This window comes from Notolepis coatsorum (assembly GCF_963971535.1).
Source record: "Notolepis coatsorum genome assembly, chromosome: 20".
Lineage (NCBI taxonomy): Eukaryota > Metazoa > Chordata > Actinopteri > Aulopiformes > Paralepididae > Notolepis > Notolepis coatsorum.
The window spans coordinates 45,554,248-45,580,430 of NC_140184.1; the positions used below are offsets into that span (position 1 = coordinate 45,554,248).

The window sequence follows — 26,183 nt, forward strand, 5'->3', positions numbered from 1 at the left end:
TTCACAACAACATGGATGCATGTACTCTGCCAGCATGTTTAATATCCATAATACTAAATGTTTGACTAAGATTTCTATGAAACTTTATTCTATAAAAAAAAAAGAAAATCGTTTTATACCGTTAACTGGAATATGTTAGTTGGATTATGTAATTGGTTTGTCATGACAAACTAATAAAAAATTGCGAATTAACCGGTGGTTATCCTATAGCCCTAGTTATGTACATTTCAAGTGGAGCCGCAGGGGACTTCCATAGCATACGCCTCCAATCATCTTACCTTGACGATTAAAAGCCTCCACAATTTAGTAAACAGTGTTCCCATGGCTGGTGTTGATATTTTACGATGCTAGCTTGTGATAATTTGTTGTAGCCAGCCAGCTAGCGTTGATGCTATTCAATGCTATCATACCCAACTAACGTTAATGCCATTCAGAATTGATTAACATAGCTACAACAACACACAGTAACGTTAACCCTTTCTCTGCCACGCTTATGTACATCCTTATACCATCCTCTGCCAGCTCTATTTGTCTATGGAGAAGTTCCCCTTCTTTGCAGGGCTATAACTTTTTAAATTGTATTGCTAAATTGACATTACTATGGCCCATTCAACGTCAATTATCTATCGTTTAGGATGTAGCAACGTTCTACTTTTTCATTCACATATTCATACTAAAATACGGTCTAAAGTATAAATATGTTTTTATCGTTTTCTGCAGCATTCTGCAGAACGTGATTTATAGCCCTAAATGCATTATATTGATGATCAAATACAGTTTGATAGCGATCGGCGCCAGATAAAACATTTCAAATGGACGTGCTTCTAGAAGTTACTACTCATCATCTGATGTTGACCGGATGGGGGGGGGGGTCGTTTATAATTCCGTGGCCAACGTTAGATGATTCATGTAGTGTGGGTGATATGATCATCGGAGCAGTTTGTATCGAACACGGTCATAATAAACGCTGAAACTTACCCCAGTCTCCTCGGGCCGTTGGTCGATGAGCGTGGAACAAAAAGATTGCTATTATGGGATGTTGAAATATGCGATCCATTTCCAGGTTGTATAATAGTATATACGTCCAAATCTTGTTGTTTATCGAGTTATTGGTAAACGATCGCTATCCATTGTGTCGAGCTCGAGTCCCGGGAGCTATAGCGAGTGGTCGGACCTAATTTGGATGAGCACCAGTTTCCGTTTCCGGTTTGCTGTTTGGGCGATCCGCCGATCGGCCACCAGATGGCGCTCTTGAACCGTTGGAGAGTTGAGAGGAGATCAACAGTAGATCTCAAGTCTCCGCGGGAGAAATATGATTGCCATCACAGATTTTTGAAATATTGATCTCAATGACGTGTTACGGCGTCATTGGCAGATTAAGCATGGCGAGCAATGACGTGTTACGGCGTCCTTGGCGATTAAAGGGTTAATATAATTACATGCATCATTGTTTACAATGAACGGTGGGGTTACTCGAAAGGACTGGACACGGACAAGTTAAACAGCAATCAATTAATTTAATATAACAGGTAGTTCGTTGATCTACAGACATCAACAAACACAGAAGTTACACAAGCAGAATACATCACAATTACTTCCGGTCGGGGGATTTCAAAATAAAAGAGCGACGGAAATACGTTTATTTTGTACGTATTTACGGTGCTTTTAGACGTCTCTTTTATTTTGAAACCCCCCGACCGGAAGTAAAAATGATGCTTATTTTTCTGCTTGTTATCAATGGGTTGGTTGAGAAGGGAAGTTTCATCTATCTAGGGAGCGTGTATGCCTTCTACGACGGAACTGCATTTCCGCGTTCGAGTTTTGCGCTCTGATTGGCCAGGTCATGCGACATGTGCGCCAATCGTGGGACACCCTGGCGTTCTATCGCCAGTGCCTAAGCTTAACCGTCGGAATCAGGGCAGGCGTTCTATCGCCATGCTCTAAGACAAACTCTAACCTTAACCGACTACGAACAAGCGCCTAAGCTTAACCAGTGTAGAAACTTGCGGTCCCACGATTGGGCGTACATGTCACATAACCAGAAATTACCTGGCCAATCAGAATCGATTATAAAAAAATCGTCGGCGAGAAATTGTTGCGTCGATTAGTCATTAATTTTTTTTTTTTAAAATTATTTGATTTTTAATTTTTAATTTTTTTAATTTTTTTTGTGCACTACCTATCTTTGTGAGAGTGGCTTCTCAGGGTTCCAGACAACATCATAACATGATGATCCCATAGCAAATTTTGGACATTGAAAACATTGTTCCCCTGCAGGAGATGATGATCAGACTAGACACACAATACATTACACACACGCACTCCTCTCACTCACACACAGCGATCAGAGTAAGACACACACATACACTCCTCTCACTCACACACAGCGATCAGAGTAAGACACACACACATACACACTCCTCTCACTCACACACAGCGATCAGAGTAAGACACACACACATTCACACTCCTCTCTCTCACACACAGCAATCAGAGTAAGACACACACACATTCACACTCCTCTCACTCACACACAGCGATCAGAGTAAGACACACACATACACAAATTACACAGTACACACCTCTCACTCACACAGCGATCAGAGTAAGACATACACACATACACACACGGACTCCTCTCACACACAGCAAACAAAATACCTAGAAGTCTGTCTGATGTGACTCATCCCCCTCTCCCCTTACAGCTGTTCCACGTCACCCTCCTGGTCCTGCACCAAGTTACAGCCCCATCAGCCGCGATGCTGCTAGTTCTTTTTCTTTTTTATTATTATTTTTTTTAGTTACACTTCCACTTTAATTTGTATTATTTCATTTATTTATCTTGTTATGAGTGATTGCTGTATTGTTCTTCAAATACATTTTCATTTAAAGTGGCTTAAGATCCAAATTCAAATGTTTCATGAGTCATTATTTTAATTTGCTATGGGATCATCATGTTATGATGTTGTTGTTTGGTCCTGACAAGAGTCTCAAAGTCTGGGGTGATGGTAGACGAGCAACTCTGAGGTCATGCTCAATGTCCAATCTGTTCCTCTGCTCTGTCTTCAGCTGGACCAGAGCTGAGAAGCCACTTTCACAAAGATGGGTAGTTTAACATTTTTTTTTTTTGTTTTTTATAACATAATTGGTTTTCGATTAGTCGACTAATCGAAAAAATAATCGACAGATTAGTCGACTACCAAATTAGTCATTAGTTGCAGCCCTAGTTGTAGACGGCATTCAGGCATCTAGCGTACCTAGCTACATCCGGGGTACAATGTTGCATAGGCTGCGCGTCGATGTTGCAGAAGCATAAAGGCAGAGTGTCTGCAACACTGTTGCATTGTCGATGTTGTGTTGCAGTTTCTGTAGCATGCAGAGGCCTTTAGGTAGAGCCATATGGAATCCGCGATCACGGAATCGCGGACGGAATCGTGGAATTGAGCAATAAAAATGGAATCAACTATAAAAAAAATTAAATTAAATTAATTTTTTTTTTTTTTTTTTTTTTTTTTTTTTTTTTTTTTTTTTTTTTTTTTTTTTTTTTTTTTTTAATGTTGTGGGACTTCTACAGCACTTTGTTCAACTTTGTCAGTGCTGTAAAGTTTAAACATTTTTAAATCTTAGACAAACAAAACACTTTGCTTTCATGAAATATTGTAAGCCGTCATTTGAGGCTTTATAAAAGCAGCACAATGAACACATCTGTCAGTGCCGAGTCCAACCTCATCTTAAATAACAAACAGCATTGCTTGTTGTAAACAAAGAGAGGCAGAGTTGATTTTGCAAAAATATATATAATAATTTTTTATAATCGAATTTTATTTTCATATTCGAATCCCATGCCCATCGAACGAAGCTTCGAAGTATTTAAGACAGCCCTATTAAATGGACTGTTATATCTTATTAAATTGTGGACATTTATTCATTCCCACTTATTAGACACTATTTCTGATGGTAAAATTAGCGTACAAAGCAAAATACAGAATTCTGAAATATTAAAACGGAAAAAACGGAATTTGGAAAAAAATAAAATGGAATTTGGAAAAAAATAAAACTGATTTCATATGGCTCTACCTTTAGGTCTGCTGATGCCAACCTCCTAACACCTCCCACCACGACCAGGCTCCGGACCTGGTGCGGCAGAGCCTTTGCTGCTGCTGCCCCCTCCCTCTGGAATGCCCCCCCCCCCAGCCATATCCGTTATGCAAACACCCTGACATCTTTTAAATCAGCCCTCAAAACCCACCTTTTCAATCTTGCTTTTGACCGCTAATTCTGTCTGTTTTATTTTATTTTGTCATGTATTTTTGTTCTGTTTTTGTTTTGCCATAGTTTTGTTTCTTCTACCCATGTAAAGCGTCTTTGAGCATCTGGAAAAGCACTATATCAAATAGATGTATTATTATAATTAAACCTTTCCATTTTTGTGGCCACATTATAGACAAAGGCAATCAACATAAAGTATGCATATGCTCAACCAGCACTAGACTTTATTAAAAAGGAAAGGTCACAGAAAAGATGATTAGGGTTTTAAATAAGGATGTTTATGGGGTTTCTTGTATTAATAATAATTTGCACTAAGGAATGTTGTAACTGAAAGAAAAAAAAGGAGATGTTAAAGGGAATGGGGAATGTTATATACCCCCCCCCCCCCCCCCAGTGGTGCGTGGAGTTGGTATGTCCCAGCAGGGACCAGGATGTAAACTATGATGTCGTGTTATGGGTTGGCAATACAGACTCACAGTTGACGCACACGCTCTAGTCTCCTGGCTCGTTATTGAACACAAACGGTTATCTTTGAACCTCTGTTGTCAAGCCTTGTCAATATACCCCCCTTCCCCACTAATGGAACTGGTGTCGTGGAGTCACTTCGCGGTGAGCGTTTCTGCGGTTAGCTCGTGGCTAACGTTAGTTAGCTCACGGCTAACCTAACGTTAGCCTAGCTCGCGGCTAACGTTATAACCGAACAATACACACATGCCCTGAACCGTGTAGGTCGTACCGAACGATGTACGGTTCGAATGCGTACCGTTCCACCCCTAGCTGGTAGTGAAGGTGGCATCGACATTAACCTTTTGAGCCACTTGTGGCTTTCGGAGTCCCAATATGCCTTTTCCAGGGGAAAATACAGCTCTGTGACATTGAATAGGATATTAAAAGCGAATAAAAGAAAAAACGAGTCAAACGTATATACGTTTTGGCCGTCAACCGCTGGCTCCCAATAACGTGTATATATACGTGAAAATAAACCTATTGATATGTCTCTCTCCACACAGCTCCTGCAGCAGCTGAAAAAGCTCATCTGTGACCTTTGTCGACTGTACAACCTTCCCCAACACCCAGATGTGGAGATGCTGGACCAGCCCCTGCCTGCAGGCCCTGTAGCTCAGGATCGAAAGGTATGGCTGCTTGCTCAACAAATACCAGTCTACAGCATACCTGTCAACCATCCCGTTTTTCCCGGGATTGTCCCGTATTTCAACCTTCCTTCCCGCAGTCATCCCGTTCCCGTATTTTTCCCGTTTTAAAATTTTATTTTTATTTTTACAAAATGGCTGCAATTCCACTCCCTAACGACAGGTGGCAGCAGTGTAGATTAGAACGTTAGCACAGGAAGTCAGACCGGAAGACTGTTGCGATCCGAAGAAGAACAGCGACCGGATAAAGGAAGGGTTTAGCGTGAAATGTATTACATACAAAAGGCAGAGAAGCGAAACCGGCAAAGTGGGGTTCTTCCCGGAGAGCTCACTCTCGGCCGTGGTTTCTCAGTGTATAATAGTCCAAATAATACCCTACTTTATACTATATTATTGGCATTCGTTTAATGTAAAGTCAGTCTTACATTGGCACTGCTTTAACGTTGCATTTACCCATAATCCATTGCTGTATTAGACGTGCCAGTATAACTTGTAATATGAATGAAGAGCAAATGTAAAGTTAATCAATACACAATGAAACAATATCTTTATCTATATCACATGTCAAAACTACTTTAATAAAAGAAGATTTCCGTTTTTCATTTCTACTCATTCATCCAAAACAAGACAGCAATTCTACTTCTGCATGCACCGGGAGAATTGAGCTCATAGCACAGATTTGGAGTTGATAGAATGGACATTGCTGTTCTTAGGAAATGTTGCACATGGTGGAAATAATGGAAATTAACATTTCTAACATTAACATTTAGTGTATGTTTAAAGTTGATACATTGAGGCATGGTAGAATTTCACTTTATATTACACTAGTATCCGTTTTTAACATTACAATTAGGCAGAGGTTACACCTTTCGTATCATCTTCGTATTGTTTTCTTATGCGTATCGCCGCGACGTCGTGCGCCTGAGTCACACTTTCGTTTTTTTTTCGTTTTTGTCAGCCAAGCACACTGATGTAGTACACTGCCAAAGCAGTAGGTGGCAGTAGGTGGCAAACATGAAGGCAATTTCAACCAATCAGAACGAATGTGCCAATACACTTCCTGGTGGAAGCTCCAGGAAATAAATGTCAATAAGGCAGGCGCCTATGCCGCGCCACCATCTTGCTTGCTCACTCAATGCAGCAATTCTTTTTTCAGCAAAGCCTAATAAAAGTGCAATAAACAAAACGGATACATTCACTGTGTGTTCTGCCTGTCATTTGTTGATGAAACAAAACTAACATCAACACAAGTGACCACCAAGAGCAGATAGTTTAGTCTAAAAACGATCGGTAGCATTGTTAGCTGCATGCTAACGTCAATGGAGTATGCCATTATAACTATAGCATTGTGGCTAGAAGCTAATGTTAGCTCACGCTACTTAGCCAGCACGAAACTGATGATATCGCGAGCTATCAGTAGTTAGATAACATTAGAGACAACGCTGTGTGTATTAAACAAAGGTGAATAGATGACTGGGCCATTTTGTTTAATGCTTGTTAAGTTGAAAGAGGAACTCTGAGCTAACAGGGTCTGAATCCTGATAGCTCACGTTAGCCAGCTGCTCATGCTATCGGTAATGCTAGCAGAATGAATGGATGTAAACTTTATTTAACATATTGCATATGGGTACAATACAATACGGCTCAATACAAACAATTGTTAAGGGAATGCAGACTGTTGTAGCTTGGACTGGGGTCCTTATAACAATAACTTGACAACACATGGTAGCTGAAGCTATTGGGACACGGAGCTCTGTCCCAAACACACACACACACACACTGTTGTCACCGGAAGGGCACGCAGATGGTATCTACTGCGCATGGGCGTTTTCGCAACAACGGCTAGCGTGCTGACTACACGCTGTTGTCGACTCGTTTTCTATAGTCATTTTTTCAATTTGTGCAAGACATACAGAAAAATTCAATTACGTGCCCCCCTTCCCACGGTGTATATAGAAAGACAATAAACACAAAAGTAACATAGGACACAATATACAACACACAGGACTATGTACAATATAAACAGTGCCTACAATTAAATTAATGAATGAATTAAATAAGAGGTAAAAGAGAACTTGGTGTAAATATTCTTTAATTTGTGTCAACGTTATAAAAATCCTATTGTATTCAACAAATTAATTATTATACACCACAATGTGCCCTTTCTATCTATTCTAAATCTATGGCCTCGCGATTCCACGGCTGCGCAGTGGAGACAATATATATATATAATATACATACAAGGGGGAGGAGACTACATTGGGAGGGGGTGGGGCGAAATATCCAGTTTTTTCAAATCCCAATGTTGACAGCTATGGTCTACAGGTGTGAGACAGCCACCACACTGGCCAGGATAAATATATATATTTATTTTTTTCATATTTGAAAGGATATGAGAGACATACTTGGATTCACGTTTAAAGGAAAACTCCAACATTTTGGGCAAATTAGCTTATTTAACATCTTCCCTGGAGTTAGACAAGAAGATGCATACCTTTTTTGTCTCTCTGCATGCATTAGGCTTAGGGAACGCCTGCACCGTTAGCGTAGCTTAGCTTCATCACTGGAAGTGGGTCAGACCTTTACGCTGACGTTCCCTACAGTCCCCTACAGTCACGAAATACACTCCAAATACAACTCCAAAACGTTCTGTAAACATGTTGTGACCTGTGTATTTACCACATGGAGAAATAAAAAATAATTGAATTCGACATTTACGTTTTCTAAGCAAATATACTCGGAACTATTTTTTGCCGAACCACTCCTCTGGGCTCAGTGATTTCAGGTCACCAGTGCTACTTTCTAACGTCGAGGTCAGTGTTTGTTTACATTTTCATTTCATTCAAAGGATCCGAACCGATTGAAGTTTATGGATACCATGACTGTGGTAAGTTTTCATTTATGTTTTTAGATGGAAGGCTGTATTCCAGGGGTGGCCAACCCGCGTCTCGCGAGCCGCATGCGGCTCTGCCCGACAATGTGCGGCTCTTCCATCCATAATTTTTTTTTTTTATAACTTTTTTTTTTATGTCACTCATTCCGTAAGGACGTAGAATAAACATTTACAATTTTTTTTTAAATGGTCCATTTGCATGTTCTTGGTATCTGAATCTAGGGACATATATGGATCAGTGTCAGAAATAGTGTGTCTGTTACTAGGCTTGAGTAAATTGTAATGAACCAAAGGAGAATATCAATTCTATTTAATTTTTTTTTTTATCTTTGACTGTAAATGACCATGCTAAAATTGACCAGACCTGACAAATCTAAGCAAATGAATAAAGGGAAGATGATTAAACAGAAGGTTTTGTAGATACAGTACTGAATTCTGCCATCTTTTTTATAATGTAAATTTCTCCACCATTTTTCATCATATTGCAACACCGTTTTTTGCAAGACGTTCACAGAAAGGTAGAGAAACTAACTGCGTTCTGTTTTATGGCAATAACGTTCAGGTTTGTGGGAGATAATCCCAAAAAATAAGAGAAATTAAAAAGTAAATCCAGAAGTCAGATGATTGACAGGGGCTGGTGTGAGCTGGGTAGGGTAGTTTTTCGAAATTTGAAAGCCCAGAGTCTCTTCCTTCAAAAGACTACACTCACTTTTGGCTGTGCCACTTCCTCCTGTCAATATGCGCCGGTTTCCGACTCAATGCCCTGAGATTTCTATAATCTTATATTTCACTAATAACAGTTAAAATAATTGGTAAACAAACGTAATGCTGAAAATATACACTTTTACTGTATATCTCGGGCTTAAGAGGTTAACCCTGTGAGGCCCAAATTAAAAAGAAATTAGCAACTTCAGAGGGTGGGACATATTAGGGGTGGACGGTATGGTCTAAAATGTATATCACGGTATAATTTGAAGCATAGACGGTAACGGTATATATCACGGTATCATCGTTTTTGATATAACATTTATTTTTATTTTATATTTTATTTTTTATTTTTTATAAAATATATATATTATATAATTAGACTTGTACTTGTATTATCTGCGAGACATCGCCACCACGCAACAAGCTCCACTGTCTGTGTGTACTCTAGTAGCCTCCAGCTACGGCCAGGATTCTCCGGAGCTGCACCTGGACCTATACTCGAGTAGCCTCGAGCAGAGCTACGGCCAGGATTCACCGGCGCTGCACCTGGACCCTATTGTATTGGTATAACGTTAGCAAGCCCTCAGCTCGAATACGCATCGAATCAGTGTTATAAGACATTGATATCGGGAGCTATCTGTAGCTACTGCTAGCCGGATATATAACGTTAATACAACGCAGCATCAGTGAATTATTTAGTTCAATGGGACATTTCGTTTTGAACGGTGAACTAACTTGCGTTAACGTGAGCTAACAGGTAGCACACACGTCTCTAGTACTAGACTTTGTGGAGCGTTTGTTGATGTCAGGAGCTATCGGTAGCTGGCCGACTAGATACCGTTCGGTTAGACAATGCCCCATCATGTATTAAACTAAAAGTGAATAGTTGACTGGGTCATTTTGTAATGGTAGCTAAGCTAACGTTAGCTCAGGGAGACGCCGCCGTCCTCCCGACAGCTCCCGTGTCCCGTCCCACTAGACTACTAGACCCGTGTTTACATGCGTGCGGTAGGGGCTGGCACGCCCACTTGCGCGAAGCCTCCTAAATAACTTTTTCCAATTCGCACATACCGTAATTCCTCTAATAGTAACCGGGTCTCAAATACAAGCCGGGTCTCTATTAATGGCCGGGTGCGCTCTTGAGCTAAGCAATTATAAGCCGGCCTCCTAATACAAGCCGGGTTACTAATATACTGAGCTGCATACTGAGCTAGTTACTTGATTTCACTTTGAAAACGTTGAAATGACCAGTGACCACCTGTAATTGCACTGTTTACTATTTCATACAGTACTTGGTTTCAATAAATGAACCCAGTACATTTTACTGGGTTCAAACTGACACAAAATCTTGATTTATTCATTATGATCCGTTTGAAAATTTGAAATATAGGCCTCCCTCTTATACAGGCCTCCTCCTAATACAAGCCTGGTACCCGCTACAGTTGAAACAAATACAAGCCGGGGTTACTATTAGAGGAATTACGGTATCTATTATCTATGACTAATTCTATCTATTTTTAGGGGCAAATGCGAGTGAAATAGTCGCGCTGTGGTTACATGACGTCATTGCTATTTTAGAGCTGCACTACCGGTTACACGGTATACTCAAAATCCATACCGTAGAGCAAATTCATACCGTTTATACCGTATACCGTTTATACCGTCCACCCCTAGGACATATAAACACATTTACTATCAAATAGCGTTGTGAGGCTGAACAACAGGACCAATTGACTATACATGTGCTTAAAGGGGAACTATCTTATAAATGGCTTTTTTCAGTGTTTACCATTGTTTCTTAGCTATGTGGACTTATATTAATAGGATATATGTCTCTAATTCTCATATTGGCGAATTCTTCCAATTCTCCTCTCACAATATTCACCCTCACTGAACTGAGTCATCTGAAAATGTGCATATCTGTGATGTCAGAGATTTCTCAGCTGCATAATAATGTGGCAGTTGATGTGGCAGTTGGCACCAGGCCACACAGTGGTTGGAGCCCAGCCTCAAAACGGCTTAAGATCTTGAGGTAGAAAAATGCGGTTTTTATTACTTGATTAGAAATACAAAACAATGCATTTTTTTTGGAAAAAAACCTAGGTGTTCCATAGACTCACAGGAATTGTGTAAAAGTGCCCAAATAGTGAAAGAAATAGTAAAATAGTTCCCCTTTAACATTTTTTAAATAAACATTATTTTTTTAAATGGCTAAAAGTGATTTTGTAATTTTGCAACCGTGGGTCTCACAGGGTACTTTTAACCCTGTGAGGCCCAAATAAAAAAGACATTAGCAACTTCAGAGGCCAGAGGGTGAGACCTATAAACACATGAAGGGTGCCGTGACTGAAAAAAAAGTTGAGAAACGCTGGTATATGGTGTGGCTCTTTGTGGTACCACAGTAATTTTTGTGGCTCATAGTCTCTGACTGGTTGGCCACCCCTGCTGTATTCCATCTGTCTAACGTTAGCGAATATTGTGAGATTGATGAATAGGACAGTCACAACGTTGCTGGACTATCAACCTAGTTAGCCCCTTTCATGACTACGGTGCACGGCTACAGGGTTTGGGCGAGTGAATCCACACTTGTGGTATTATTATAACTAATTTATTGTGTAACGCTAGCCCCTTAAAACTTACCACAGTCATGGTATCCATAAACTTCAATTGGTTCGGATCCTTTGAATGAAATGAAAATGTAAACAAACACTGACCTCGACGTTAGAAAGTAGCACTGGTGACGTGAAATCACTGAGCCCAGAGAGGAGTGGTTCGGCAAAAAATAGTTCAGAGTATATTTGCTTAGAAAACGTAAATGTCAAATTCAATTATTTTGTATTTCTCCACGTGGTAAATACACAGGTCACAACATGTTTACAGGAACGTTTTGGAGTGTATTTCGTGACTAGGGGACTGTAGGAAACTTCAGGAGTTCAGGGTAAAGGTCTGACCCACTTCCAGTGATAAAGCTAAGCTACGCTAACGGTGCGTGCGTTCCCTAAGCCTAATACATGCAGAGAGACAAAAAAGGTATGTATCTTCTTGTCTAACTCCAGGGAAGATGTTAAATAAGCTAATTTCCCAAAATGTTGGAGTTTTCCTCTAACCCTTTCAGTGCCACGGACGACATATCTCGCTTTATCAGCCCCCCCCCTCCCATTGAGTGCCCACGACGACAAATATTTTTTTATTAGCAATCTGAATTCATATTTCATCAACAGTCTCCCGTTGGTACACCAGCCCCTACAGGAGCTCAGATTGGAAAAAAGCGCCCCCTATCGTCTATCCCTGTGTAACTGCAGGTCAGTCACTTAGACTGACCTGGGATCTGTAGATCTTTGGGGGGGGAGCCAACTCGCTCCTTGTGCTGGTGAGACGTCTGCTCAAGAGCGATCTGCTCGCGGGACGGAAATCAGCCTGGATTATGTATTTACAGGAATCAACACTGTAAGACCTCATTTTCTTCTTCTAAATTCATGCTATATTATGTTATTATGTTATTTGATACTATCTTGTCTAGCACAGTCTCTGGAGCGTAACAGTAAGAAGCATTTTGTATGAAAGTATTCTGTACTTCTGTATGACAACTATTAAAGAACTTGAACTTGAACTTGAATCAATAAGCGTGATCGATATTTGGAATGGCGATCAGGAATTTGAATAATCTTTTTGGATAACATCTGATCTCGGGTAAGGAATCTATTTTACCAGTCTTAGGATAATCAGACCTGTTTTCACGGAGATATAAGCTTCCGCCCTATGCGTGTGTGTGCGCGGTGATCGCTGATGAGGAAATAAGAGAATAGATTTTTCAGCTTGCGTCTATAGCGTGCACATCAGGGTTAGAAATTTAAGAAAAAATCCGAGGGCTTTTTTGCCCCCCTTAATTGATTTTCGGGGGCTTTTTTTTTTATTTCGGGGGCACAGAATTTGTATGATGAAAATTATCATAAAGATTATAAAACATTGACACTTTTTTTTTTACAGTCTTCGTCCCTATGTTTGATAACGTAATGTTAATGTCTCCATATATAGGGCTCTACGCTAACCTTTTTCCCAAGGAGCACATGTGCTCCTAAATAGTTAAATAAAATCTAAATACAAATTTAGGAGCACACAAACAAATTTAGGAGCACAGTGAAAATTGTTCAAGTAACACACACACGCACACACACACGATGTGTGACATGGCTTGGTTTCATGTTTTCACATACCTTCAATTATCTGTAAATAATACATACATACTTATCTAAATTGATTAAATATGATTGTCCCTGAGGGCAAGTTGTGTTGTTGTCTTGATATATCTACAAATAGCAGACGAATAGCCGGTTGCCTCTGGATCAATGAATGTCTAATATTGAATAATATTATTAGCTATTTTTAACATCCCTAATTCCAACAGTCAAGAGGCTTGTTTCAAATTGATACATGAAAAACCACACACACTCAACAACATCCACCTCAAACACAACAAAAGAACAGAGCATCTCATGAACTTATGTCATGGACTTTATGGACTGAACTCGCACCAATGCATAGGGAAATAGTCAGACATCCCAGAATTATTTCATAATACAAGTTTTGAATGGACGTTTGGATTAAAATCATCCCGAAGACAGCACTGGAACGTTTGTGAGTATAGGCTCTGGCCAGAGTATCAATGAAATACGTTGCATGCTCAGCGCTGTGGAATGAAGGAAATGCGCATCGGGATCGGATTTGGATGTTATTCTTTGGAGTTGTGTTACAAATGGAACGGTCTTTCCCCGCGGAACACAAGTTACTTAACGTTACACAGGTTGCGCTATGCAGATGCTTAGCTTGCTAACGTTAAGATAGCAGTGTAACTTAATGTTACACTATGCATGCTTGATGAAAGCAGAGCTCTCTGTCTGTCTGCGTTCGCACCTCAAGTACCTGTAACACGCAGCGGTCCCCGCCTCCCTCCCTCCTTGCATTCCACACAAAAACTGAATTTCAGTCCAGTTTCTGAACTATTAACAGCGGAGCTGTTTTGTAATATTCACTCGTCTCGCACACGAGTAAATGATTTTTCCGGTTCGCACACACATATTATTAGGGGCAAATACGAGGGAAATGCTCGCACTGTAGAGCATATATATAATTATATATATAATTAGTAAACTGTCTGGGGCTTTTCTTGCCCCCCTTAAAGGGGAACTATTTTACTATTTCTTTCACTATTTGGGCACTTTTACACAATTCCTGTGAGTCTATGGAACACCTCTGTAATATATATATTTTTTTTATTCATTGTTTTGTATTTCTAATCAAGTCCTCAAAAACAGCATTTTTCTACCTCAAGATCTTAAGCCGTTTTGAGCCTGGGCTCCTAAACCACTGTGTAGCCTGCGCCGGCGCCTGGTTCGCCTGAACATTAACATGCAGCGGTGTCTCTCTGACATCACAAATCAGCACATTTTCAAATGACTCAGTTCAGTGAGGGTGAATATTGTGAGAGGAGAATTGGAAGAATGCGCCAATATGAGAATTTTGAGACATAGATCATATTAATATAAGTTCACATAGCTAGGAAACAATGCTAAACACTCAAAAAGGCCATTTATAAGATAGTTCCCCTTTAACTGATTTTCAAGGGCATTTGGTCAATTTTCGAGGGCATTTTTGCCCCATACCCCTGTTAATTTCGAACCCTGGTACACATACATAATAAACTATCGATAATCTAGCGTTTATTTGAAAACTATTCATAAATAGGCCGAAAAATGACAATGTTTTTGTGTATTCTAGAATATTGCAGTAAATGTCTTATCATAGAATCTTTATATTTTCGTTGAAAACAAGGGCTTTTCAAAATGCTATAAAATGAAAATGAACCGATAAAAAAAACAATCCGTTTCGACAATGTTGACTGGAAAACGAGTCATTGATAAGTGACGGGCAGATTAGACACAGCCATAATTTAAAACATAGATTAGGCGTTTTTAACGCTAACATTGAAGTGGATGGTGGCATTCAACGGGGTAAATCAATGTTAATCAAAGGCACTGAAAGTGTTAAGGCTATAACTCAGCCTTTCGGGAATTACCCCAGACCACTCTAAAACTATACTTATATTCACCACGGTATAACATGGGAACGTATGGATGAAAAAATTTATTTTTCACATTGAACGATATATAGTTGATGTCAAATGGGCCATAGTATTGTATCCATAGCTATAATATAGAATATAATTATAGCTCTACAAACAAGGTGAAGCACTCCTATCTTTTAAAGCGTGGCATTGCTACGATGGGACCCGTCTAATGGCTGGCGCTGAATGAGTTAATGTGTGTATTGCGCTGTAAGCTACTTCCTTCATGTGACTCAACGTGTGGTCTCTTGTATCCCGCAGCATGGAACCACAGATGAGGTCACATCTGAGGAAGAAGAGGAGGAGGAGATGGGAGAGGTTCTGTGTCCTTGTTGTAATACATAATGCATAGCATTAAAATGTTTGCGATGAGAACAATGACGTGCATTTCTGTTATGAGAACAATGATGTGCAACTTGCTATGTTTACCACTTTCCTCGGACACAATAAGGATGCATCGATATTCAATACTAATCCTGGTGTTGGATGATGGGCCAATAATAGGATAGATCAGAGTATGAGGAGAAATTCTCCCAATACTAAAACCCAGTACCAAGAGCGATCCAACATACCAAGAGCCTTTAACATAAAAGAAAAGCAACTTGATTTTGTGCACGTTTGTAGGTTATGTAGAAACATGTTGGATCAATCTAATGGAGAAAAACGTCAGGTTATTCTATAACCCTAGTTATATGAGTATAGCGAGTGCTCTGCTCTCTTGGAACTATCCCTTTATCCAATCTAATAATGAATAATTTTCTCCACATGCACACACCCATCCGCCTGGCCACACCCACATCCGCTCCTCTACATAAGCTGGGTCGTGGCCACACCATCAGCTCCTTCTCAAGTCTTTCACCACCGAAGGCGAAGACCACGGGGTCCTCAGTGAGTCAGAGCAGAGAGCTCGCTATACTCGTATAACTAGGGTTATAGAATAACCTGACGTTATATTATCGTATAGCTTACGCTCTGCTCTCTTGGAACACAGGAGCTGAGCAGAGCGGAAGCTCGACAGATGTACCCGCTGAGGCCCCCCACAACCATCAGAACCGGGGAGGACCAGAGCCCCCTGGACCCCCCTAGAGGGGGACGAGAGGGAATCGGATCGGACTGTGCGAAGAGGGTTTAGCACCTCAAACGCACAGGGTGAGCAGATCGTGGGACTTACCTTCACACAGAAGGACCCGCGACCACTCAGGCGCGCATCCCACATGCCACTAGGGAACGGACAGGAAGCGAAACACCCCCGTCACAGCCCCCAACATCACAGGGTCAAAGGTCGATAAACCAACCCCGTGGCAAGGCCGTAGCAGCGGAGGAGGACCCAGCCCCAGGAACAGCCCGAGGGCCAGGACCCCCCGAAAAAGGGGGCCCGGTGAGGTCAACGATGCCGTAGCATCGAGACCCCACCAGACGGTCACTGGTGACACCACCCCCCACATCGCCAGCGTATCGTACAGGGCCCAATCCAAGAGCAGGCCCCCCCCCCCCTACGCCACGCCGCCCTGAAGCACTCCACAGAGGCTACACCCCCACAATGCTGTGGGGCCAGTCGGCGCACCGGGGAGACAACCCCCAAAGAGGTTGATCCCTCAATCCAGGCAACAGGCCCCAAGAGCATAACTCGACCTGTGCCCGGAGCACTGCGGACTAGACAGGCGCCTAAGGGGTCTACTGTGAAACAGCACCCCGGCGTAAGGGGCTTTCGGTATGCTGTGATGCCGTCATCTGCTGCATGGCCAACCCCAATAATCCAGCATCGGAGAAGGGGGTTGTGAGCAGCGGAATCCTCCTCTGTTCCCGTGCCTGCTCCAGCCAAAGGTGGCGCTGGATGAGAGTGGCCAGGGCGCGCTCCTTCCCGGCGGCTATCAAGCCGAGGCACCCCGTCCTTAAGCCCCTGGACCAAACCCACCACCTGCATGACTGGCACGTAGGCAGGGGTAAGGCCAACGATGTGGGAGATTACCTGTCCCTGTGCCACGTAAGCCCCCTCCATGTAATCCTCAGTTTCCATCGGAAATGGAGAAGAGGCAAGAGAACTCTCGTCCGGCTCCAGCACAACACTAAAACCAGGCCGTTCACCCCTGCTGCTCGCCGCCTTACGACGAGAGCGAGCCGAGGCGAAGAGTCTGCGACGCAAATCCTCGGCCACCAGAGGAGCTGTCGGCCTTTCGGCTGACTGTCCACTGGCGGGGGAACCAGGGCCGAAACCCGGCCATCTCACAGAAGATGGAGGCTCAACGGCGCCTCGGCGAGGCAGACTCGCCACCGGGCGCCGCCCAGGCGCACCTGGCTGCCACGACCGCGGAGCCAGAGACGACGCACGGAGGACGCTGCGATAGTGAAGTGCTGGTGGAGGGTAACGTTGTGAGCCTCCGACGGTGAAGACATTATCTCTTAGTTTTTTTACGAAAAAAACTAAGATACAATGTCAACGTAGCTCCTTTCCAACAACTATTTCGGCACTAAACTTAAAGTGGTGTATACAGGCACTTTACGGTGGTGAAAATAGGGAAGGAGCTGATGGTGTGGCCACGACCCCCCCTTATGTAGAGGAGCGGATGTGGGTGTGGCCAGGCGGATGGGTGTGTGCATGTCGAGAATTATTCATTATTAGATTGGATAAAGGGATAGTTCCAAGAGAGCAGAGCGTAAGCTATACGATAATATAACAGATGATCTAAGTCTCTACTACTAAAAGTAATGGATGCGATCAGTATGACTGTCTGCATATAATCCTCCTTGACTTTTCTTGGCCTATTCCAGTTTTCTGGTATTCTGGACGACGGGACCTTTATCCCAATCAACAGTTGCATGGAAGTTTCTGAACGTGTCAAGAACGCTCCATAACAGTGCCTTTTCTTTATATTTTCCCACCTCTCAATTGAGGTAATGGAATTGGTGGCTTTATCGCAAAGCATGCCACACTGAAGGATACATGTAGTCTGATGAGTTATGCACTTTCTATTTGTCCCCGAGTTGATTGATTTCTTCCATTTTCAGTTATGCATCTACACACTGCATCTATGCAACTACTCTTCCTTTCAAACTCTAACCTTATTTTGACCTAGACCCCTCGAAATACCACCCTTATAGCTAACAAGCATAGTCTAGTGTAACATGACTCAATCAGAGCCAGGCAGCATAATCTAGCATAACATGTGGTGTAACATATCGACTAGTCTAGCATAACATGAATTACAAGTCACCGCTACAGTATATTTAACAAACCCCAAACACAGGGCTACAATGACTATATTAGCTAACTAGTTCTTGCTATCGGGAAAGTTGGTAGCATCAATGGAAAAGTTAGTCTGAAGCCCTGCCCAAACACCACATCTTACCTTCCCATTCAAAAGTTAAACTTTTGCTCTACTGGATGTTGGCCATCTTGGATTTCTGGTTAAAAATGATGTCAAATCAATCATCAAAACATCTTAGCCAGAGAATGGTCACGGAATTGAGGTTCTTGACCCAACTATTAAGAAGTTTGCTTGCTGCTGCTGTGGTGTGTGTGGTTCGGCAGTCTATCTGGTTTGATGTGGTTTGCACGCAGGGACACCAATTTAAAGTGTGATTGATCTTCTGGGCTTGTGATATGACAACAGGACATTGAGGATCTGGACCACTATGAGATGAAAGAGGAGGAGCCTGTGGATGGGAAGAAGTCTGAGGATGACGGCATTGAGAAGGAGAATCTGGCCATCTTGGAGAAGATCCGCAAGAACCAGAGGCAGGACCACTTGAACGTAAGTGCTCATTCGGTAAGGTGACCTTTTTATACATTTTTATTGGGTTGGCAGGGGAGGGGTGTGCATGCTGTCAGCACTGTAGTTTTAAAGAAAGGCAACATCATGAAACCGCAAGTCTTAATTGTGTACATCCTCTGTTGTAATATTACATGTTAATACTAAAAAAAAATCTTTTCAGGATTTTAGAATTCACATCAAAATTACCTATCCTAGCAGTTGTTATTTTTTAATTTAAATTTGTACAATTAATATGTCTGGGACCTAGCAGAGAGCCATATACAAAAATGACCAAGTGATTTTTACATAGCCAATCATGAAATCCAGGCTCTACCAAATGAGGACGTATGTTCTGTGGTGTCGCCTTCCTATCGACTACATTTAGTCATTTAGCTGACCATTTAACCACAAATGCATCTAAACTGCTTGTATGCCCATTTGAGACACTTGATGTAGAAAAATTTGCATGCTGGGCTAACCATGTATTGTTAATGGAATGGCTGTTTCAGAGAGGTGATAACAGGGTTCCCACAAGGTCTTAGGACATCTTACAAAGTCTTATATGATTATATGATCTATCCATCATACGATAAAATGTATAACTTCTCTGTATCACGTTTAAATGTGTTTGTGGGAAATGTCGCGGCTGCTAACAGAAAAAATATTGTTCTGTAACAGAAAATAATATGGGCCACAGTGACTACCGGTGTTAATGTGGAGATGGATTTGAGTCTTGATGAAGTTTATAAATGACACCACCACCTTCATGACAGATTCCCACTTCAGAACTTTGCGGCACAGTGTTTGCTGGTGAATCAGGCAGTGGACTTGTAGCATGAGGGTGAGACCTCGTTCCTCTATTTCTCTGTTCCTGGGTCCTATTAGCTCCCTCGACGTGCCAACCACACTAGGAGACCCGTCGGTCGTGATGCTGGCCAGCTTAGACCAGTGTAGATCGAACTCTTCCATCGGTTGGCACACTTGACCAAAAATATCCCCTTGTCGTAGTACCTTGAGACTTTGTAGGGCCAGTGTTTCCCACATGATTTTGTGAGACTAATGGGTGAACCTTGGACCCTCTAGGAGGGTCCGGGGGCATGCTCCCCCGTAATTGTTAATTTTTTGTACATTTTAAAGTTAAATGCATCAATCTGGTCCACTTTGAGAGCAAAATAAAGAGGCCAGATCTATGATGAACTTTGTGCTCAAAACACAAAATCTACTAGACTCGAGCACTGCTTCCCAATCCTCTCCTCGAAGCACCCCAGCCCTTCCATGTATTTGTTCAATTCCACCACCAGCACACCTGATTTAACTTAACTAGCCCTTTATTAGTTGAATCAGATGTGCTGGTGGTGGAATTTAACAAATTCATGGAACGGCTGGGGTGCCTCGAGGAGAGGTTTGAGAATCACTGGACTATGGGTTCGAACCTCCGTTTTTTATAAAAAAAATTACACAAAAAATATATATCGGAATGTGATTATCAGAATATCACAGTACTATGTTGTGTTTACAATCATTCAAAAGTCACGCCAAACACAGACACAACAACACAGTCTAGTCGGGATGAGGAGGGGTTGCCTGATTACTTTTACCAACGGATTTCCAGTTCTGCGCTCTGATTAGCCACTGACGTTTCTGGTCGTGCCAATCGTGTGACGCCTGTTTCTTTCACCGGTTAAGCTTAGGCACTCTTTCGAAGTTGGTTAAGGTTAGAGTTTGTCTTAGAGCAGGGCGATAGAACACCAGCCCTGATTTCATACTCTAACCTTAACCAACTTCGAAAGAGTCGCCTAAGCTTTAACCAGTGATAAACTAGGCGTTAGGTAGTTTGCTGCTGTTAAAGGCGGAAATGGGCGCGTCACGCGATTGGGCGCACATGTCACATGACCAGAAACGTCGGTGGCCAATCAGATCGCACCAGAAACGTCTGGCCAATCGGATCGCAGAACGCGAACGCGGAACTGGAAATCCATTGGTACAAAACTAGACGCGGAGGGGTCACGTCATACATTATCAGGAAATTAATCAATCATGCAAAAAAGACTCGCACTCACCCGTCTTATTTCATAATACAAAGTTCCCAATGGACGTTTGGATTAAACCAAGTGTATGCAGTGATGCTGAACTTTCCCAGCGGAACACAAGTTACTTAATGTTACACAGGTATGTTATGCACGTTAATTAACACTGAGTGCCACGGACGCGTTTTGTCGTTAACACTTTCAGTGTCGGCCGTGTTTTCCTTTTTACCCCGTTGAATGCCAAAAACAACCCATGCCTATGATAATCTCCTTTTACTGGAATATTCCAGAATGTTGTCATTTGTCGGCCTATTTATGAATCGTTTTCAAATAAACGCTAGATGATCGATAGTATGTGTGCGCACGCACGCTTGTGCCGTGCGCTGATAATCGCTGCTCTTATTTCCTCATGGCTTTTACAGTCAAAACAGCCATATCACATATCACATAAACGCTTATATCTCTGTGAAAACGAGTCTGATTATCCTAACACTGATAACATAGATTCTTACCTGAGGTCAGATGGTATCCAAATGGTTTATTCCAATTTCCGATCGTCATTAAAAGAAATTGATAAATGTATTGATCCATCGTGTGTACAGTATAACACATGATCCGCGCGGCTCAGAGGCTCCAGAATGAACTCTGGTAGACCCCGGCTGCATCAGTGAGAAGTAAAATGTGGAGTCAGAAATCCGTTCTCCCATTCACTTTCATTGAGTCCATTCCAAAAGGGTGATTTACCATCTGGGAGACGATAGGGGGCGCTTTTTTCACATCTGAGCGCCGGCGGTCCCTGGATCTCCAACGGTAGGCTCGCGTGATGCAATATGATTTCAGATCGCTAATAAAAAAATTAAAATAAATTTCACGATAGCAAGCCGTGAGTGGCACTCAAAGTGTTAAAGCGTTTGTTTGTCGTATTATTTTTTATTAGCGATTTCTGCCTCACGCTAGTGTTGCAGACTCTCTGAGCTCAATTGGGAAAATACCGCCCCCTATCGTCTCTCCCTGTGTAACTGCACCCCATTGGTTAGACTGATGGGGGGGGGGGGGGGTCCAGCCTCCTCATGTTCCTTCTCCGGCGAGGCATCTGAAGAGACCCAAGTTGATTGCCGAGCCGGAAAACTTGTGGAATACATATTTACTGTACCCAACGCTGAATCAATAAACGCGATCGATATTTGGAATGGCGATCAGGAATTGGAATAATCTTTTTGAATAACATCTGATCTGAGGTAAGCAATTTATTTTACCAGTCTTGTGGTAATCGGATCTGTTTTGACCTATATCAACGTGTGCCCTGTGTGTGTGTGTGTGCGCGCTGATCAGGAAATGAGAGAATATATTTTTCAGATCGCTTCTATAGCGTGCATAAATACATATACTATTGATAATCTAGCGTTTATTTGAAAACGATTCATAAATAGGCCGAAAAATTACAATGTTTTTTGTGTATGCCAGAATATTCCAATAAAGGGTGTTTATCACGGAATCTATATATTTTCCTGAAAAACGAGGGCTTTTCAAAATGCTATAAAACTGAAATGAACCGATAAAAAAGAAAAAAAAATCTGTCTCGACAATGTTGACTGCAAACAAGTCATTGATAAATGATGGGCAGATTAGACACATAATTTAAAGGGGCTATGTACTGCTATTCCTAGCACTATTTGGGCAACTTTACACAATTCCTGTTAGTCTATTGAAGACATCTGTAAGTTTTTTTCTCCAAAAAATCCATTGTTTTAGGGCGCGTTCACACCTACCCCGTTTGGTCCACTTTAAGTGGACCATGGTCCCTTTAGATCAATAGTCCGTTGGGTTTGTACAGGTCTGAACGCAAACCGAACTATAATGAGGACCAAACAACCGAACCATGGTCCTCTTGAAAAGTTGGGACTCGGTTCGTTTCAAAGTGGACCATGGTTCGTTTGCTGTTGGTGTGAACGCAAAACGAACTTTATATAGTATCTAATCTAGAGCAAATGAGTGACGGGTGCCTAGTGACGGCAGTCGCGCGACCCAACTTGACAGCGCCAAGTGACAGCTTGCGCGCGACCCAAGTGAAATGAATGACAGGCGCGCGGACAGTCTCCCTCTTCCTCTCTCTCTCTCTCTCTCTCTCTCTCTCTCTCTGTCTCTCTAGACTGGCGCCGCGCGCGGACAGTCTCTCTTCCTCTCTCTGTCTCTCTAGACTGGCGCCGCGCGCGGACAGTCTCTCTAGACTGGCGCCGCGCACGGACAGTCTATCTATCTATCTATCTATCTATCTATCTATCTATCTATCTATCTATCTATCTATCTATCTATCTCTCTCTCTCTATCGGCAACTGTTTACGTTTGTGAGTGCTAGTCCAATAGATGAACGACTTGGCGACAGCATGTCCTTTGTTTACAAATTAGATCCGCACTAAACAGGGTAGTGTGAACGCAGACCAAAATCAAACAATGTATCATTTTCACATTTGGTCCACCAGAAAGTCCGGACTATCCACGGATAGTCCGGACTATCCCCGGACTTTCAGGTGTGAACACTCCCTTATATTTCTAATCAAGTACTCAAAACCATCATTTTTCAGCTCCAAGATTTCAGGCTGTTATGGCCTGGCTCCGCCCATAAGCACTTTGAGTCAGTCCACACAGTCTGCGACTGGAATGAATGAAAATAGAGAGAGAGAGAGAGAGAGAGAGAGAGAGAGAGAGAGAGAAAGATCACAACGCTGTCATTGAAGTGGGTGGTGACATTCAACCATGTTAACAAGTGGCACTGATAGTGTTAAGCTATGCACGTTTAGCTGGCTAACGTTAAGATGGCACGAGCCGTCGTTTTAACAAATGTATTCACAAAATGGATTATCATCCAAACGTTATTGAAGCCTCCCGTGACCAGTAAGTAGGTACTACTACTTTTAATAACCGCAGCAAAATATGCGCTACGTTATATGCGTAAATGTGCGCTATGTGCCTAAAGTCAAGACTCTACGGTACTGATTCTGAACCAGAAAAATTATTTAGGAGCACATTTTTTGCATGATTAAAAACGATGGTTCGAACATCCGTTAGAAAAACCCTGGCAAAGTTCGAATCCCAAAAACAGGCTTTGGGGACAGCTCTAGCTCTGATAAATGATGCTCTGGTAGATGACGCTCTGGTAGATGACACTCTTCCTTATGATCAGCTCGGACAGCAGCACCTCCATTTCAGCAGTTCTTCTTTCACTTTGCTTCCTTATTAGATGTTTGTGTTTAATGTGTGTAATAATGGGGGAGGGGTATGAGTGCTTCATAAATAAGTAAATTTCTCGTAAGCACTTCTCAAGAGCATATTTAAGAGAAGTGTGTAAGAGAATGTTCTTTCATGAGGCTAATTTGCCTCTTTTCCATTGCATAGTACTTACTCGACTCTACTCGCTTTAGGTACCCGGTACTTTGTTCGTTTTCCACTGCAGGTAGTACTCCGTTTGTCTCCGTGTGGGGAGGCGGGGCCGCTGGCGTACAGCATGAGGGATCCGTGAGCATAGCTATGTCCATGAGGGCTTGGAGCAAGCCAGAGTAAACGGTTTTCAATCAATCAATAACAACATTAACCAGACTCTCGTCTATTCTGCTAACGTTAACGTTACCTCTCGTGTCTATTCTACTAGCGGTAACGTTACCTCTCGTGTCTATTCTACTGACGTTAACATTACCTCTCGTGTCTATTCTACTAGCGTTAACGTTGCCTCTCGTGTCTATTCTACTAGCGTTAACATTACCTCTCGTGCCTATTCTACTGACGTTAGCATTAGGTAATAACCGGTTTAAAATGGATGATGATTACCTCACGTTGTGTCTATTCTACTAGCATTAACACTTTGGTTGCCATGGGTTAAATTCATGATATACCATAGGTTGCCGGCTCTATTTGTCTATGGAGAAGTACCCCTTCTTTGCATGGCTATAACTTTTTAAATTCTATTGCTACATTGCCATTATTAGGGCCCATTCAAAGTCCTATATGTATTGTTCATTGTGTAGCAACGTTAAACTTTTTCATTCACATATTCATAGTAAAGTATGGTCTAATGTATAAGTATGTTTTCATCTCTTTCTGCAGCTTTCTCCAGAACGTGATCTATAGCCCCAAATGCATTATATTGATGATGCAATACAGTTTTATGGCAATCAGCGCGATATAAAAAATTCCAACTAGACGTACTTCTAGAAGTTACTACACATCATCTGATGTTGACCGGATGGGCTAGGGGGCGTTTATAATTCCGTGGGCAGCGTTATACCAATCATCTAATGTGGGTCAAATGTTGATCATAGCAGTTAGTATCGAAGACGGTAATTTTACACGCTAAAACTCACCCCAGTCTCCGCGCGCAGTTGGGCGATCATCGTAGAGTAGAAATTTTATCATTATGGGATGTAGATTTACCCGGTCCATTTCCAGCTTGTATAATGGTATATACGTCCAAATCATGTTGTTTATCGAGTTATTGGCAATCGATCGCTATGTAGTGTGTCGAGATCGAGTCCCGGAACCTATAGCGAGTGCCCGGAAGTAATACGGCCGACCAGCACAATCTCCATAGCACTTCCTGTTAAGCGGTTGTGCCGATCGGCCACCAGATGGCGCTCCTGAACCACCAGAGAGCTCAGTGGGTCCTCCTGGTGGATCTCAGGCCAGCGGAGGGGAAATATGAATCCGATCGCAGATTTTTGAAATATTGATATAAGGACGCTGTAAAGCGTCCTCCGGCAACTTGAGCATGGCCGGGAATGACGCTTTTAAGCGTTTTCCGGCAGTCAAAGTGTTAACGTTACTAGTACAAACAATCAATAGCGAGTTATATTGATCTTTGCACACTATATACGCTAGCCGCAATGCTAACTATTATAATGGTAAAACGCAATCACATTAGCACGTAAGCTAACAAATCAGCGATCTTTTTGTGATAAACTCTCCGCTCTTGGTTGTAAATTGTGTTGATGTTGGTTTTGTTTCATCAATAAATGAGACAGAATACACAGTGAATGTATCCTTTTTTGTTTATTGCACTTGTTCCTGCTGCAAACAAAAAATGTAATCCTACGTGAGGCATATAAAGATGGCGGTGTTGTGTTTTGTGCAGGACGTCTCCCTTGTAGCGCAATGATAACGTAGTGACGATTCTCTCTTCTGACCAATCAGTGGTCTGCAGTGTTTCACGTCACTTTTCTGGTATCGCTTCTACTAGGGATGGGTACCGTTCACATTTGAACCGATATGGTA

General features: G+C 42.1%; 1 protein-coding gene across 3 annotated transcripts in view; it reads left to right on the forward strand.

Annotated features, from left to right (window-relative positions):
* Positions 1-26,183, forward strand: part of LOC311247363 (ubiquitin-conjugating enzyme E2 Q2-like) — a 54,419-nt gene that overhangs the window by 11,230 nt on the left and 17,006 nt on the right. For 2 of the 3 annotated variants that reach the window (XM_084337736.1, XM_084337737.1), the window contains 3 exons: positions 5,280-5,402; positions 15,404-15,460; positions 18,754-18,909. In XM_084337736.1, coding sequence (XP_084193862.1) covers positions 5,280-5,402; positions 15,404-15,460; positions 18,754-18,909 — 336 coding nt within the window. The remainder of the gene's footprint in view (positions 1-5,279; positions 5,403-15,403; positions 15,461-18,753; positions 18,910-26,183) is intronic. The other variant, XM_084337738.1, reaches the window with a different exon arrangement.